Source organism: Heteronotia binoei, chromosome 1 (assembly GCF_032191835.1).
Source record: "Heteronotia binoei isolate CCM8104 ecotype False Entrance Well chromosome 1, APGP_CSIRO_Hbin_v1, whole genome shotgun sequence".
NCBI classification, from domain to species: domain Eukaryota; kingdom Metazoa; phylum Chordata; class Lepidosauria; order Squamata; family Gekkonidae; genus Heteronotia; species Heteronotia binoei.
This window is the reverse complement of record NC_083223.1, coordinates 154,186,455-154,202,618: the sequence shown is the minus strand read 5'-3', so window position 1 is coordinate 154,202,618 and position 16,164 is coordinate 154,186,455. Positions and strand designations below refer to the sequence as shown.

At 41.3% G+C, this 16,164-nt stretch overlaps 1 protein-coding gene across 2 annotated transcripts in view; it reads left to right on the top strand.

Moving 5' to 3' along the window:
* RAB4A (RAB4A, member RAS oncogene family) overlaps nucleotides 1-15,861 on the top strand; it is a 31,633-nt gene extending 15,772 nt beyond the window's left edge. For both annotated transcript variants that reach the window (XM_060242884.1, XM_060242885.1), the window contains 2 exons: nucleotides 4,562-4,702; nucleotides 12,591-15,861. In XM_060242884.1, the coding sequence (XP_060098867.1) occupies nucleotides 4,562-4,677 (116 nt within the window). In that variant the 3' untranslated portion in view covers nucleotides 4,678-4,702; nucleotides 12,591-15,861. The remainder of the gene's footprint in view (nucleotides 1-4,561; nucleotides 4,703-12,590) is intronic.
* Nucleotides 15,862-16,164: the final 303 nt, after the last annotated feature.

The following is a 16,164-nucleotide window of genomic DNA, read 5'->3' as shown; positions in this document are numbered from 1 at the left end:
AAGGCATGAGACAATGGGACAATGTCAAACAGATCTAGCAGTTGCCAAAAATCTAACCCTTTCTTAATGTACTGTTGGGGACAGATAAATATAATATCTGAGATCACTGATGATGCATCATCATCATCTTGAATTAAGTTTTAAGTTCATCCATCTTCAGTGCAGCTCCATACTGGGACTATGCTTGTGTGGGCCTGCCCCAGATAGCTTTAAGCTAGGGGGGAAAAACCTATCAAAGGGCAGAACCCCTCCCCCTTGGAGGAAACACAATAGTATTTTAGTGCCTAAACCATCACATAGTGTGAGGAGGGTGCCTCCTTGCTACCTTTTCTGCCACTGCATAGATAGGTTCCTCTAGTGATCGCTCCTTCTTGCTTGTTTTTTTGGCTGGAAGTCCTTGTCTCTCACTTGGTATTTTTTTTTTTGTTGAATCTTGCTGAGATCATCAAGGGGCATGTTGTTCATGGTGGTGAGCTGGCTCTCATTGACCTACCCCTCTTCCTGCTTTGTTTGCCAGCTGACGTTTCCCCCTTGATTCTACATTGACCTCAAAAGCCTTGTTGTAAAAATGCCCGAAATGTTCAATGAAGATGACCCACAACAATGAGCACTATCTTTACCTGAAGGGTTTGGGAGAGTCTGATGTGACCTCCTGCAAGATTTGCTAGGGGTTTACCCCTAAGGCACACTTGGACAGAGCTTTTTGACTTAAGGCAGCACTCTGAGAGAAGGCTCTCACCTCCCCTGAACTGTCCACACAGAGTCAGAAAATGGGTCTAACAAAGGTTCTGTCATCCATGTGGTCGGTCCCTTCAGTTCCCATTCTGGAGCCCCATTCCAGCCTCCCATCTGTATGTTTGATTCTGATGGGCCCAACAACTCCTAAGCCTCACTTTCAAATGAAATAAAGAGGCCTGCATCCATGGTTCTGTCCTCAGCTTTGATGCGCGTAGCCTACCCTCATCTTCATGCTTGGTTCCAGCTCCCATTCTGCTGGAACCTCCCTTAAATAAGGCAAGGAGAAGGCATCCTTGTCATCTAAACATCACAGGAGGTCATCTCCACCTAAATCTCTCCTGGGATCCAATGTCATTTTGGTTCCTTCTTGTACCCTGTTACTGCACTTATCCCTCCCTGACATGCATATGTCACAGAGTGAAAGGAAAAGAGCCAGCCTTCCATGTGACCTGTCAAAAACCACTTTGAGAATGCAGTTGAGCCCTCCACAGTGGCATCATTACTATGTGTTCAGTTTATTTAGAACAATGGCCTGATTGTTGCTCTCAGCATCCTCACCCTGGTCCACCAAGTTATGGTCCTCCCATGGAGGCTTTGATGTAGACTGTTTCCTGATTAAAGATTTGATTAGTCTTTGTCTGATTTTCTGACTACCTTTTTACAGTGACATCCACTTTCTCCCCCCCCCCCCTTTTTTTTCTTTCGGCTGTACTGCTGCTGTAATAAATGAAACTAAGTATCTTTGTGGTAGCCCACTGCCATAACAGAAACAAATCTTTATGTTAAAATGGGTTGGTATTGTGCATTCCTTCAGGCTGGCTTATACTTTTTTTAGGCTGACACTGTTTCAGTGGAGGTTGCTTTTAGTTCAGAAATTCAGGCATTACAGCTTTTGAACAGCAAATAGGGTAGATCTTTATTCACACAAACAGGTGGGATTGAGGATAATTACACAGGTTAGACTTTTGTTTTAGTTCAAGATGCTTCACTTTAGTTTACTCTAGGCAGATGTTATACTGGTATAGCTTATGCAATTACTTTGTTTGTGGCTCTGAGAACACACAGTGTTATTCTACTTCTCCTAAGACTCCCTTAGACTGGACTTCCAGGCAATCTCTCTATACCATGATAATTCCTCCAGTTTCGCCTGCTATAAGACTGTCTTTGCCCCTACCCAGGCCCTTTGGCAAACAGTCTTCCGAGACTCCTAGTCTTTTCTCAGCTGGGTAAAAGCTTTCTCTGAGAAGTGTCTTTTAACACCAAGGAGCTTTCCTTTTAGAGGCTCCTTTTTTTAAACTAACCTCTCTCTCTAGATGTAACCAGCATAATTCAGTCTCTAGCAGCAGTTTCCCTAAAACTGGCTGCTGCTTCACAAATCTGCTCTCTAGGTCTGAATGCTCTGACTGACCATCTAAACCAGGGGTGGGGAACCATATACGGCCCTCGAGGTCACTTGGTTTGGCCCTCGGGGATTGCTGGGCCAATCCAAGCCATGTAACAGCCTCTCTGGGGCCTGGCTGGCCAGTGAGGATTGTGGGGCCCAGCCACACTGTGCAGCAGCCTCCGCAGGGCCCAGATGTACTGTGCGGCAGCCTCCCTGGGGCCTGGCTGGTTGGCCAGAATTGCTGCAGGGCCTGGAAAAGTTACTGTCACAGTTCAGTTTGCACTTGATTATCGCAGATGTGTGGCCTAATATGCTAATGAGTGTGTGACCTAATATGCTAATATTAGGGGATGTGGTCTAATATGCTACTGAGTTCCTGCTGGGCCTCTTCTACAAAAAAGTCCTGGACCTATGCATTTGTCTAGGGCGACGGGCCCGGTGTGTTTGTGCGCACCAGATTAGGCTCTCCCCACATGACTTCAAATAGAAAAACAATTATTTGCATTAATTTTGCTGGCCTGAACCATTCTTCCTCTGCAGAGCACTGTTTTTTAAGTTGATAATTTTTAATGGCCCGCGAATGATGTTATAAATATCTATATGGCCCTTGGCAGAAAAAACATTCCCCACCCCTAATCTAAACTAACTGACTGCTGACCCCCTTTTCCCCCCAAATTGCTGAGAATTCTAATCAGTCTGACTTCACAGCTCTTAGTCATGTGACCTAGCAGTTCTCTTGATTCCTTGCTGCTTAGCTAAAAAACCTTGCAGTCCATCACAGGGGCTTTTGGTCAGCAGGGGTCTCAATGTCATATGTTGCCCTCAGCATCCCTGGAGTCTGAACCTGTGGAAGAAGGGGCTGTTGTTTCTTACTTTATTTCAGCAAGTGAGGCAGAAACTTCTTCAGGCAATAGGGTGGGGTTTCCCATGCCTGTCTCTCCAAATGAGGATTTATGCTTCTATGGGGGACAAATGTTAAGAACGGCCAAGGCACTGAATATAGTCACTGTGGTCATGTCTGATATTAAGCCCACAGATCAATCTTGAGTTGTCTCTACCTGCACTTCCCTGGGCATTGTGACTTTTCCTATCTTAGATGGTCTGGTCAATCTCACATCTCAGTTATGACAGAAACCAGCATCCATGCTGGTGATCTCCAGAAGAGTTGAAACACTCTGCAAGATCAAAAAGGTCTTGTGAGTTTCTGTTCACCCATCCTCCACCTTCCTCCTTCGTCACCAAAAAGATGCAGTCATGTCAGAGGCAGGGGCAACACTTTTTCCCATTGGACAAAGAGAGTAGACCTCTAGACTCCCTAGGATGGAAACTATATTCTTCAGCAACTTTTCAAATTTTAAATTATCAGGCCATTAAGCGGGGGGGGGGGGGGATCAGCTGTTTCTGTGGGAAAACTTATCCCAACACCTAAAAAAGCTTCCAGGTCATTAGCCAAGTTTATCAGGCAGAAGCCGAAAGGTCTCCAAACATGAGATAAATGTGGGTGGACATGCTGCAGATTTGTTGGCAAGGTCAGTGGCATCAGCCATTGTGTTAAGACAGCACAATCACATTTCCTCCAGACATGCACTATACTTGCTCTTTGAGGGTTGGAACTTATTCTCACAAAATACTGATCTCCATTATTAAGAAGAAAAACAGACAGCCAGATCCCCAGGCATGTTCTCTTTGTCAGATCCAAAGCAGTGGCTCACCCCACATCAACAAGAGTTTGCTACTCATTTCTGTTGCCGCCAATGACAGCAGGGAGGGAAGGCAGGCGAGTGAGGGAAGGAGGGAGGTGAGGCTGGCCTGGCCGAGGGGAGGAGAAAGGAGAGGGAAGGCAGCTGGAGCCAGAGCTATGCCCACATGCCTCTCCCTGTTCCATGCACTTCCTCCTGCGGGGCTGGTGCCCTTGTGGCCAGATGCTGCCCTAGGTGGCAGCCTACCTGGCCTACTGGGTAGTGCTGTCCCTGTGAGTCAGTACTGTTCATGTAAAATAGAATGCAAGTTTCTTTGTCTGTTTGGTTTGCCACTTGTTTTGATTCTTGCAAAAAAAAAAAGTAGGAAAAAATGGTATGAAGTTTTGAGTTTGAATAATACTTGAACAATGCTGCTTTCATTAGAAAGAATTGTTGACAAGACTTCTTAGTAAAATTCTGTATGTATTTTATCTCATCTGCTCAGATTCACTTTACTAGAGTCCTAAAACAGGTTGATTTCAACCAAGATTATAGCACAGAATAGTTAACATATTTTATATTTTAACTACTTTTAATCAGAAAAATGTGTATATTAATGGCTTTATATAATGTTCAGGAACAGTTCAGTTTTAATGTCAAATCCAATACAGTTGAAGTTTGAACTTTCTGGAATTTCAACTCAATCGTGTGTGCAGAAAACTATTTAGATCATAATGAATGATTGTTTTGCTTTAATCAGGTGAACTAGATCCAGAAAGAATGGGCTCAGGTATTCAGTATGGAGATGCTGCATTGAGACAATTGAGATCTCCAAGAAGAGCACAAGCACAAAGTGTTCAAGAATGTGGCTGTTAGACTGACTAAACTACAAAGACAAAAAGTGAGTGTTAGCAATTTTGGATATCTCTGTTTATGTACCATTCATTTGTTGTAATAGTCAATTTTTCAAAGGTTTTGATGCTAAATTGTATGGTGGTTAAATATGCTGTATGTAAACAGTTTCAAATTTACTTTTCAGGTAGAATAGGCCTATAAGACTATTCAACCTCTATGGGGTGGGGGTGGTTTCCTTAAGATTTTGTAGCTAATATCATAATCTTACAATAGAGCTTGTATTACCAATGTCATCAGTGAATTCTTGAGAACTAAACATGGTAAACACATACTTGAGTGAAATATCTGTTTAAAATACAATAATAATAGATGTGTGATGAACCTGGCCTATGTATTGACCACGGTTGTGAAAGTTAGATGAGAATTTGTGCAGTCATGGTGTTTCTGCCAGTTCCCTCTTCTTGCTGTAGTCCTCTGTGCCACATCACACACCATTCCCCAGGGTCCCCGATCTACATGAATGATTTTTCAGAGACCAGGGGGAACATAGAAAGTGGCAAAGATCCTTTCCACAAATTAATTCCACTTATAGTTTATTGGATCCACCTGTTTTATATACTCCAAATGACCAGATTTTATACGAATAAATCAGTTGCCCTAATTTATCTATTATTTACGTTATTTCTTGTACACCTTTCTCACTGAGACACAAGGTGGATCACATAGTGTAAGACAATATGATCAACAAGTCCAAAAATACAGTGCAGTTGCAGAAATTTGGAAACAAGCAGAAATCTGATATAGAGCTGAAACAAAGGACAACCCTTTAAACCATGCAGAAATTACATAATAGTAGTAGTATACTTAAAGAAACAGACAGTACACTGCAGTGTAGTGTAGCTTACAGTCCCTGTCCTTGATTTGAGCATTTTACATGTATCTGCATGCTCATTCATGATATTAGTAACAAGATAATTTGATTCTATAGAAGAACTGATAGTGCCATCCTAGCACCCTTCTAATTCCACTGAAGTCAGTGGACTTAGAGTGAAGCAGTTCTGCTTAAGATGGCACTGATATACACCTCCAAGTGCCTAGAAGAAAGAGAAATCGTTTAAACCCATTTGGAGTGGTGGCAAGTGACTAGTACTATTTTGATTTTTTTTAATTATATATGGAAATATCTGAAGTGTGTAGCTAGAATATTGATTGGAAAAGCCCTCTTTAGTCTTGGAGTTCCTCATTAGACCTATATACATCACATTACTTTTTTATCTTTAAACTGTCACAAAATAGCTAGCATTTAACTGATTTGTGTGTAATAAAGCTTTTTGAAAAACAAAAAACTTCTTGCCTTAGGGAAATCTTCTTTGCATGTCTTCATTCCAGATTCCAAGGATGAGGAAAATGGTACATATGGAAAGATCTTGGACCAGGTCTTGTCTGTGGTGTTCTTTGCGTAGTCTGGTTGAAATTCACAGCCAACTGGGATTGCAATTTGCTATTCTGTTCCCTACTCATCTAATCTTCCTATCTTATTCTTGCCCTATAAATTTGTAGACATGATTCTTCAATTCTTCGTACCATCCATAAACCAGAGCCTGTAAACCATTAAGAAACAAATGTTTCCCTTTTCTGTGGGTCCTGTGCAGTTCTGTGTTCCTGTAAGCATAAGGATTTCTGACTGCAGAACACAACTTCTCTCCTGCAGCAATTAAAAATTCTCCCCAAATGTTTTAGGACCTCACTGAGAGAGCGTAGATAAGAAAATCGGGCTCTACAGGTAGAAATCCTTGCACCTACAGAAATACTAATCCAGATCAAAGCCGGCAGTATGCACCTGCTGGGCTGATGTCAGTTTGGAGTATTCTAAAGTTCAAAAAATCGGTGCCCAAATCTCATACCCTGAACTCTCTCCATACGTACTCTGATAGGCATGATTTTTGTAGGACCTTAAAGACTGAGTAATTTTTATTTTAGCATTGAACAGTAGTTGAAGCAGCCCTGCGTGCTTCATGGGCTGGCCATGTGGTGGAGCAGTCTTCACTGGCTTGTAAGCACAGGGAGATGCACCTTTCCAGGCTTGCAAACTGATATCTTCTGTCACAGGCTTACATAGAGCTGCACATGGAAACAAGTCCCATTTCCTTTCTTGCATATATGGAAACCAGCAGGCTCCACAAGGCTCTGCCTGCCAGCCAAGGAGCTGCATCCATGCCACAATGTCCTCCTGGGCTGCTGGTAATAGAGTCATTTGTGTGCCCAGGAGGTGGCCAGAAGCTAGATGCAGGTGGTGGCCTTTGTGTAGAACAGTAGTATTGTGGCCTGGCTGTGCTAAGTACGTGTTCTGCCAGCCTACAATATAAATGTTTGCTCCTTTAGAGGCTAACGTAGTATAGTTTGGTCTGAAAACCACAGTAAACACATGGCTGGGAGAGCCAGGTGAGGGAATGCAACTGCTTCCTGCCAAGGGGAGATGAAGCAGATGAGCGAGACTGCAGATGGAGACAGCTGCATTGTGCCTGTCTGCCACCCTTTTGCCCACTGCCTGGCTCACCTGTCCTCCCCCCAGAGCAGCCCCAACTAGACCCTTCCTCTCCACCATTCAGTAGTAATATGGAGGGATCAGGCACACAGTAGGGTCTGGGGTACTCATTCTGCCTTTGTTGCAAACAGACCAACTTATTCCTGCTGCCCACTCAGCCTTCCTTTGTGCTTGTGGTGCTGCTGTCTTGTTCTGTGGTGCTGTGGGTGGATGTGCAGAAGGAAGAGGTACCCCCTTCCCCAAAAAAGAGATGTTTTTCAAGAAGACAGAAGATTGGGATGATTAGGCAAAAATTTAAAACAACTTTGGACTAGAAAAGGATTTAAAAAACAAACAAACTACACTGTGTTAAAAATAAAGTAGGGTGGGAAAATTATCCAGTATATTTAATCAATACCCTTCATACTGTTTGAATAAAGGCAAGGTGGTATTCTCCTGACACTCCTGACATTGGCCTGTATGCCGCCCCAGCTATACATAGCCCTGCCAGTCAGGAGGGAAGCACCCTCCTCTCCTTTCAACCTGCCACACTGGTTCCCAGACCATTTTTTGAAAGATGCCACCCAGCTCTTCTAGTTTACACATCCCAGTTCTTTCTCCAATCTTGATTCCCCCCACCCCTTTGCTGACTCGATATGCCTTCTACCATTCCCCGTTCACCCTACTGCTTGCCACAGTACCATGCCAGTCCTGGATACAGGGGTAGGGTCTTGCCTACTGCTTAGGAGTCCTAGGGTGCTAAAACTTGGGACTGTTCCTTGCTGTGGGCCTTGGCTTGTCTCATGAGACTGCAGGAGGCCTAGCGTGGTGCCCTTCCAGTTCTGACCCAGGCTGGTGATCTAATTATGTCCAGTGGATGGGCTGGTTCTCTTCCCAGTCCTGTCCACAAGTTAACCATTTTCCCCACAATGGGGCTTTTTGTTTTTCTGATTGACACCTCAATATCATTTTGTCAGTAAAACATTATAACAAGATCTTTTAACAGGCCCTCTGAATCCCCTACTTTTATTAATAAGTGTCTAGTAGCTAGAGCAGGGGTGGCCAAATGGTGGCTCTTTCATACTTGTGTGGCTCTCAAAGACCTCACCACCCCATCAGCCAGCTTGGAGAAGGCATTTGTCTCTTTAAATCATTTTTCCAAGCAAAGCCAGCCAGCAGCTTGGAGAATACATTTAAAGGTAAAGTTGCTTTCTTTCCACCCCTCCCCTATTTTCCTTCCTTCCTTCCTTCCTTCCTTCCTTCCTTCCTTCCTTCCTTCCTTCCTTCCTTCCTTCCTTCCTTCCTTCCTTCCTTCCTTCCTTCCTTCCTTCCTTCCTTCCTTCCTTCCTTCCTTCCTCGTGGCTCTCAAACATCTGATGTTTATTCTGTGTGGTTCTTATGTTAAGCAAGTTTGGCCATCCGTGACCTAGAGTGTCTAGAGCCAGTTGGTGTAGTGAGAGCCAGTTTGGTGTAGTGGCTAAGTGGGAAGACTTTTATCTGGGAGAATTTTGTTTTAATCCCTATTCCTTCACATGCAACTGCTGGAGTGACCTTGGGTCAGTCACAACTGTCTCAGAGATGTTCTCAAGAGCAGTTTTTGGAGAGTGCTCTCGGCTCCACCTACCATATAGAGTGTCAGTTGTGGGGAGGTGAAGGGAAAGGAGATTGTAAGCTGCTCTGAGACTCCTTTGAGTAGCGAAGGGCAGGGTATAAATCCAATCTCCTTCTCGCCTTCTTCTGTGTAGAGATATAGAGGGAAAAGTGTATTTCTGCAATGAAAGGGGCTAGAGACTTTCATTAAAAGGATCAAGGCTTGGGGCTTCAGAGAACCTGTTACACATATTGTAACATATTGGTATTCAATTGCTAGTTTAAAAAACCTGGAAAAGCCTTGAGTGGGGGAAATTACCATTTCTGGGGGGGACTAGTCACGGAGATTATGGGGAAATTTACCATATGGATGATCCATTACTGCTGCACTGTATTAACAACCTTAGCAGCGACGTGGAGACTACACATGCCTGCCCCTGCGTAGAAAACACCACAAAATCAAATGCAGTATTAGCAGTAAAAGTTGTATACTACTTTGTGATAGAGCATTCAAAGTCTAGAATGCTTTGAAGCACCAGCAATTCCAAATACAGATGCAGGAGGGTATACTATGTATCTGATAAGCTAGCATTTTTTTAATGGTAGGATCTAGCCTGCAGATGCCCTCCCCGCATATTATTCTTCTGAGTCCCCATCCCCAAGGTGCAGCATTCTGTCAAGATAAGTAGGCTGCAGTGGGAGAAGAGGCAGGCAAATTCCATTCTGCTGATGGAAAATTGCATCCGTAACAAACCCACTGGTTGCAAAGTAGTTTCCAGTTCTTCTGTATTGCCTGAAGAATTTGTTAACTACTTTATGCTTTGCATCATAATTAACTAATTATTATAAATGATGATTCACAAAACCTCGGCTAAAATGGGAACTGTCTTAAAGGTGAGAGGAAAAATGATTTTATAAAGTATAACTACTTATTTGCAGTCTGTGCGGTTATTGGTAGAGTAAATTTTTGCCTTGAATTATATCAGGAGCTCTCTTCTCTTCAGATCACATCCATTTTGTATGTATTTTCAAATGAACAGTTAGTTATCCATGCTCTGATTGGTTCTAAGCTACATGACTGTGTTGTGCTCTATATAACGTTGCCTTTGAAGAGTGGTTAAAGGTTCAGTTGGGTTAAAATACAGCAGCAAGAGTACTGGGTAGCACAGACTATGAGATCATATCTTGCTGGTATTTAAAAAACTACATTGGCTATCAGTGTCTTCAGAATGTAATTCAAAGTGCTGACTGTTCCCCTAGTCAGACTGTTACAAGACTTTAAAAGTACCCTAATAACTGCTCTGATATGAACCCACACGACAGCTAAAATTTTCCTCAGAGGCCCCTTTTCTTTGTGCCTCCACAATCCAAAGTAAGGTGAGTAGAAATTAGCGAGAGGGCGCTCTCAGTTGTGGCACCTCACCTTTCCAGCTCCCTCTTAACCACCACAGCTGTGTACTGTGCACTACTGTTGAGTTTCAGATGTCAAGTATAAACATTTTTATTTTACCGGTATTTCTGAACCATTGATGGAAGGCTTGTATTCTGATTTTTATTGTGCTGCATCCCAGGTATTTCTCCAACAGTTAACTTAGTCTATTTTGTTGGCACAAGTCTACTTTTTCTATAAAGAAAATATTGTAATTAGTGGGAAAGCTCCTTAAAATCCAACTCAGTTGTGGCTTTTATAGTGCGGATTAGATACTGTAGTCCAGAGACTAGGCTGGATCAGTCCTGCGAGCAAGTGGCTCCCTCCCACGTCCTTCTCTGGTGCTGCTACACTGCAGCCTGCTTTTGTCCATCTCCTTCTGCTGCCTCCTTCTAAGCCAAGCCTCCCTTCCCTCCATTGGCTGATGGCTCCTCCTTTGAGAGAAAGGGAGAGGGAGACAAAGAGTGAGAGAGAGCCTCACCCAGGAGAGAAAGTAAAGTTCCTTGAAGATCAGCAACAGTTTATTTCAAGTATAAGTTTTCTTCACTTCTTCGGAGGGAGGATAGATGGATTCTTCTGACAAGCACAATTTACATTGAGATCACCATGCTCTGCTGTTTTTAATGAGACTTGATCTCTCTCTCTCTCACACGCGCGCGCACACACAGGTGTATGTGTGTTAAAAAGGAAGGGGTGCATTGGGATAAAGGGAAAGGAGAATTAAAAGGAAATTATTTTGATTTATTTTATTTCAAAAAGACCCTGATTTGGAAATAGAATACTTTGATTAGCTTCCATTGTTTTATAGTCCAGTTCCATTGGATTCCATTGTTTAATAATGGAAGTAGATAGCTAAATATTTAAAAATACATTTATGATTCCATATGTTCCAGTTCAACATATCTCCCCTTCTCCCCCCCCCCCCATCTCACTAGCTACCTTTATTCACTCCTCCTTTGCTTCTTCACCTGTTTCATTATCATCACTAGTACTTGAGTGGATTTTGCCCAATATGAAATCTACACATTTCAATTGGAGAAATCCCCCTCTTCAGTTTAAACAGATGAATGGAGCAGGAAGAATCCTAGTACAGCTTGAAAGCTTTATTAGTGGAAAGGAGCAAGGGTCCAGTAGCACCTAACAAAATTTGTGGCAGGGCATGAGCTTTTGTGAGTCACTGCTCACTTCCTCAGACACAGCTAGAATATGAGCCCATTGATCCTTATAACTTGGAGAGTGATTTCTGATGCCAGATGACCAAAGCAAGCATTGGTAATGAGACTGGAAACCTAGGGTTTATTTCAGCTTCGGACAATGTATTGAGCTTCATTATCAGTTTGCAATTCAGCAGTCTCTCTTTCTAATCTCACTTTGAAATTCCTTTGCTAATCTTATATCAGCAATGGCCTGGAAGGTTAAATATCCCCCCACTGTTTTTTGAATATTGTGATTTCTAATGGCAAACTTATTTTCATCTATTCTTTACATCCTCCTAGACTGAATCCTCCTGGACCATATTGAGACCTAGGTTTCCTGTCTCATTACTAATGCTGGTAATTCCACACCTACTATCCTTTTGCATATTAACACCTAATCCAGTCAAGCCTGCTGTTGTTCACCTGCTATTGCCATTTGGCATCTGAAATCATCTTTAGAACGTTTATATCTCAAGTTACGTTTATGGTACTTATGGCCTGGCCCAACAAAGTAAAAAGGTAAAGGTAGTCCCCATGCAAGCACCAGTCATTTCCAACTCGGGTGACGTCACATCACGATGTTTTCATGGCAGACTTTTTACGGGGTGGTTTGCCATTGCCTTCCCCAGTCATCTACACTTTCCCCCCAGCAAGCTGGGTACTCATTTTACCGATCTCGGAAGGATGGAAGGCTGAGTCAACCTTGAACTGTCTATATATCTGGTCCTTCTAACAAATGAGTTCGACACGTCTGTTGTAGTCTGTGTAGCGGTAGCAGTTTGGGGTTAATTTTATGCTGTTTCATATGGCAACTTTTATCATTAAATCTTAATGGTGTGGCTTTCTTATTTGTTATAATTCACCTCATTACTTTTCAAATTTAGTGTGGAGTATATAATTTTTAAACTATCAGCCTTGCCTCATTTATTAGTTATACATGTAAGACAGGAGAGTCTTGATGCAACGTTTGCTTGAGAGCATTTTATGCATTGGTTATGTCTGGATGCATTTTAATTCCCTTACTTTTTGTATCTACTCAGCATGCTTTGGAATTGTAGTTTCAGACCTACATTAATAAATGCAAAAAAGGAATTCAGAGAAGCAGTATGTATTGTATGATTTTGCGAACGCTTGCTTAAGTCTTCTAACCTTGACTAAATTTCCTTACATTAATTACTGTTTCCCTCCTCCCCAGCTTTTGTTGCAAGTGATGATTGGAGAAACTGCCGTGGCTTCAAAGAGCTGCAATTTTAGAACTTATTTTTGATTCAGTTAAAGAGACCACTTATAGTATTTTAAAAAAAATACTGTGGAATGGCATACAGAAGGGCACACATGGCACAGCAAGACTGCAAAAAAAGAAAATCCGATTCAGCAGCCAACATTAAGACTCAGATACTTGTATGTAAATGTTTTATGTTGCATATTTTTGTTTGCTTCTAGTTAAACATTGCTGTATCCTGTATATATAAAAGTCAACATTAAATTTCCAAAGCATGATATACTGACATAATAATATTGCACTAACAGCTTTTTTTTTAACTCATAAGACCTAAAATGTATTTTGTGTACTAGACTTTATCATGTTTCTTGTACAAAAACTACTATTTATGAGTTGTTGAAGGCTACTGGCATTGACTGTCAGTGTTTTACTTGCCACATTCTGCAAGGTGTTTACATGATTTATTTTCGGGGGGGGGGGCAATGTTTACTAATCTGCCATATTGAAAAGAAACTCTTTTTTTTAAACTGAAGTATAGTTGTCCTGTTTCCTGACAGTTATTAAATGTATTTCAATCACTTTGTCAAGTGTAGGCTATACAGTTGTGAACTCTGAGAGCTTACCACTGTCTAATCTGGCCTTTTGGGAGATTCTTATTTGTGTCATATTTTTTACATCCTAGAACATAAGGAAAATTGTATGTTTTGGACGTTATTCTAGTGCAGTGATTGAGGTTGTGAATTGCCATTCTAATTTTTTTTTTAAATTAAAGCTACTACTGTAAGTAACACTGTTCAGGTAATGCTCTGTAACAAACAATGTATGTTGCAACTGGAAGAGGGCCTAAAAAGAGAATATTTGCAACATTCAGTTAGCGTCTATAATCTAGAAATGTAACTGGTAGCAATTAAACTTTACAACATTACAGATGGACTTCAGCAGCTGTGCACAAAATTTACTTTTTATACAGATCTTCATGATATGATTACCTGATATGAAAGGAAAATATCTGCCTTTGTGATATCTAATGATAAGGGAATTGTTATATTTTGTCACTGGGAAATCAGACACAGCTTCACTTGGAAGCCTTGACATATCCTTGAGTTGTAGATGTTTGTGTTTTGTGTGTGAAGAGTAGTTGGCCTGTTGGAAATCTGCCATTTAAAATACTGGAAGAATATCTGTGTTTGTTTGACCCAAAGCTAATCCTGAAACAAAGAAGCAATGTGAGGTATTTTCAAGAGATCTGAAGTGTCAGCATGGCTTGATTATGAAAGGGAAGCTGTAGATTTTGTATCTAAATTGTTGATGATTTTTGACTGAGTTATGGATGAAAGAATACAAAGTTTGGCATTAATGTACAAAGAACTCTGTTTAAGTCTGGGCAAGTCTTCAAGCATAGAAGAGGAGGCTGAAAGGTAGCTGCATGGGGATGTGAATCAGGTTGGAGCAGCTTCAGAAAATAGTGGTTAACATTTTCTTTGTGAGTCATTTTTCAAGTCAGAGTCACACAAAGCAAGCTGCTTTCCCATTCAGAAGAGAGAAGCACTTGGTTCGCAAATTGTGATGGAAGTAAAATAGTATGCAGTGAAAGGGTGAAGCCTTCCTTCTGGAACTGTTCTGTTAAAAACCCCACCCCACATTTAGATTCTGATGAACTTTTAGTTTGTTTCCTTTTTATGCCAGTTTAAAATTATGGCATTTGGACAAGCTTTGCCACTTGAAAGGGATTCCCCCACAGTGAAGGGTTAAGTAGATTATACAGATTATAGATGGGGTTACTAATTGATATACAAACTAAACTCTGGAGTGCTTTTTGAGGTAGACATTCATGTAAACAGCCTGATTCAAATAAAATTCAGTGCTTAACAATAGAGTGTATAGATTTAAAGGAAATTCGTTAACCAACTACATTTCATTGTGTTTGAAAAATTTAATTTGAAGTTTTGTAGATCTCAATTTAAAATTAAGTGATGAAAACCAAGTGGCTAGCATGTGGTATTTGTGTATATTTGGTTCATAGCATGGATATAACGGGTACGTGGCATGGACATCTTAGGTGATGGTTCAGAGGTACTTTCAAGGAATATTCTTTTGTGTATATGTGTTTCAAAATGGTATACATTTGAATGCTTCATAAACTAGTGTAAAAAACAATTCCAAAGAAACTTAGGTGTCTACCTAAATGCTAACTTTTTCTGCTATGTATCACTTGAAGCTCCCTTTCTCCTTCTCCCTTTTTAACTATTGTACTGCCAAATTCTCCTCTTGAATTGGGTGGACTAATGGAAAAGGGATGAGTCATACTACATTTAAAAGATGAAATGATTAGATGTTCACTCTAGTCTTACTACCCTTTGTCCCAGAATGGCTAACTTTCTCATCTTTTTCTGCAGTAATGCTGTAAAGGATGCTGATGTTGAACAAATTCCACAGCTGTCTTTAGCACTAGGAATTGAAACTGCAGTACAAGAGGATGTCTCCTCTGTAATGAGGTAGAGGGTAGAGGCAGTGTGGAAGATGCAACATTGATGGCCTGTGTTCACACTGCACCACAGAAACTAAATCTCCTTACCTGTTGCTAATTTCACTGCAGACTAAGGGTAGAAGCAGTTGGTTCTACTACAAATATGTCTGCCACTTAATGTGGTTGAGAAGTTGTGGTGGCCTGTGAACATGTAAAGGACACTGGGTGTTAACACCTTCCTGTACTCTCCAGTTCTCAGTTTGTTTTTCCCTACTCATGTTTTTTTCCATCTTGGAGCCCAGTTTTGGGGTGGAGAGATAAGAATTCTCCTATCTACGAGTACCGTCTTGCAACTGCTGCTCTCCTTAACTTAATGTTACAAAGGAGACAATTGATTGGATACTTTGAGTTTTCCTTGAAGCATGTAGTTCCACTTTCGGGGGTCCATGAAGTGCAAGCACATAGTTTACATGTACTGTGGTGATGATTTCACTGCAACTTAAGTATGGTGGACTGCTCCCTGCATTAGCTTTGTTCAACAAGTAAAGACTACAGGAGCTTAAGGAACATTATTACAGTTGAGCCTTAAGACAGTATATACTTGCTCTTGACATTTTAGTGCATCTAAAAATAAAAGCGCATTTACACAGTATTAGTGTGCATTAAAAAGGCTTAAAATGCATGAGTTCAGTGCTGTAAAATTTTTACTATATGCTTTATGTCATCTGAGATGTTATTTAAAAGTAAACAAAATAAAGTTTTATTTAACTGTATAAACTTGCAGGTTTCTTTTTAACAGTTCAGCAGATTTGGGGAGGGGAGGGGGGGTAGAATGGATTCTTTGTCATAGAGCCATCTTGTGTACATTTTTCACATCTTCAGTGCATATTTTTCATATCTTCATTGTTCAATTCCCTGCACAATGCAGGAAATTCACAAATACTTCCCCCCACACATACACCCAGTGGTACCTTCTCCTCCTTCCCTTCCCCACCGCTGATAAATTTCAGACTTTGTAAAGCTCCCCCCTCCCCCCGCCGACCACCTCAGCAAGAAAAACGGCACTGAGCTAACTCAGCA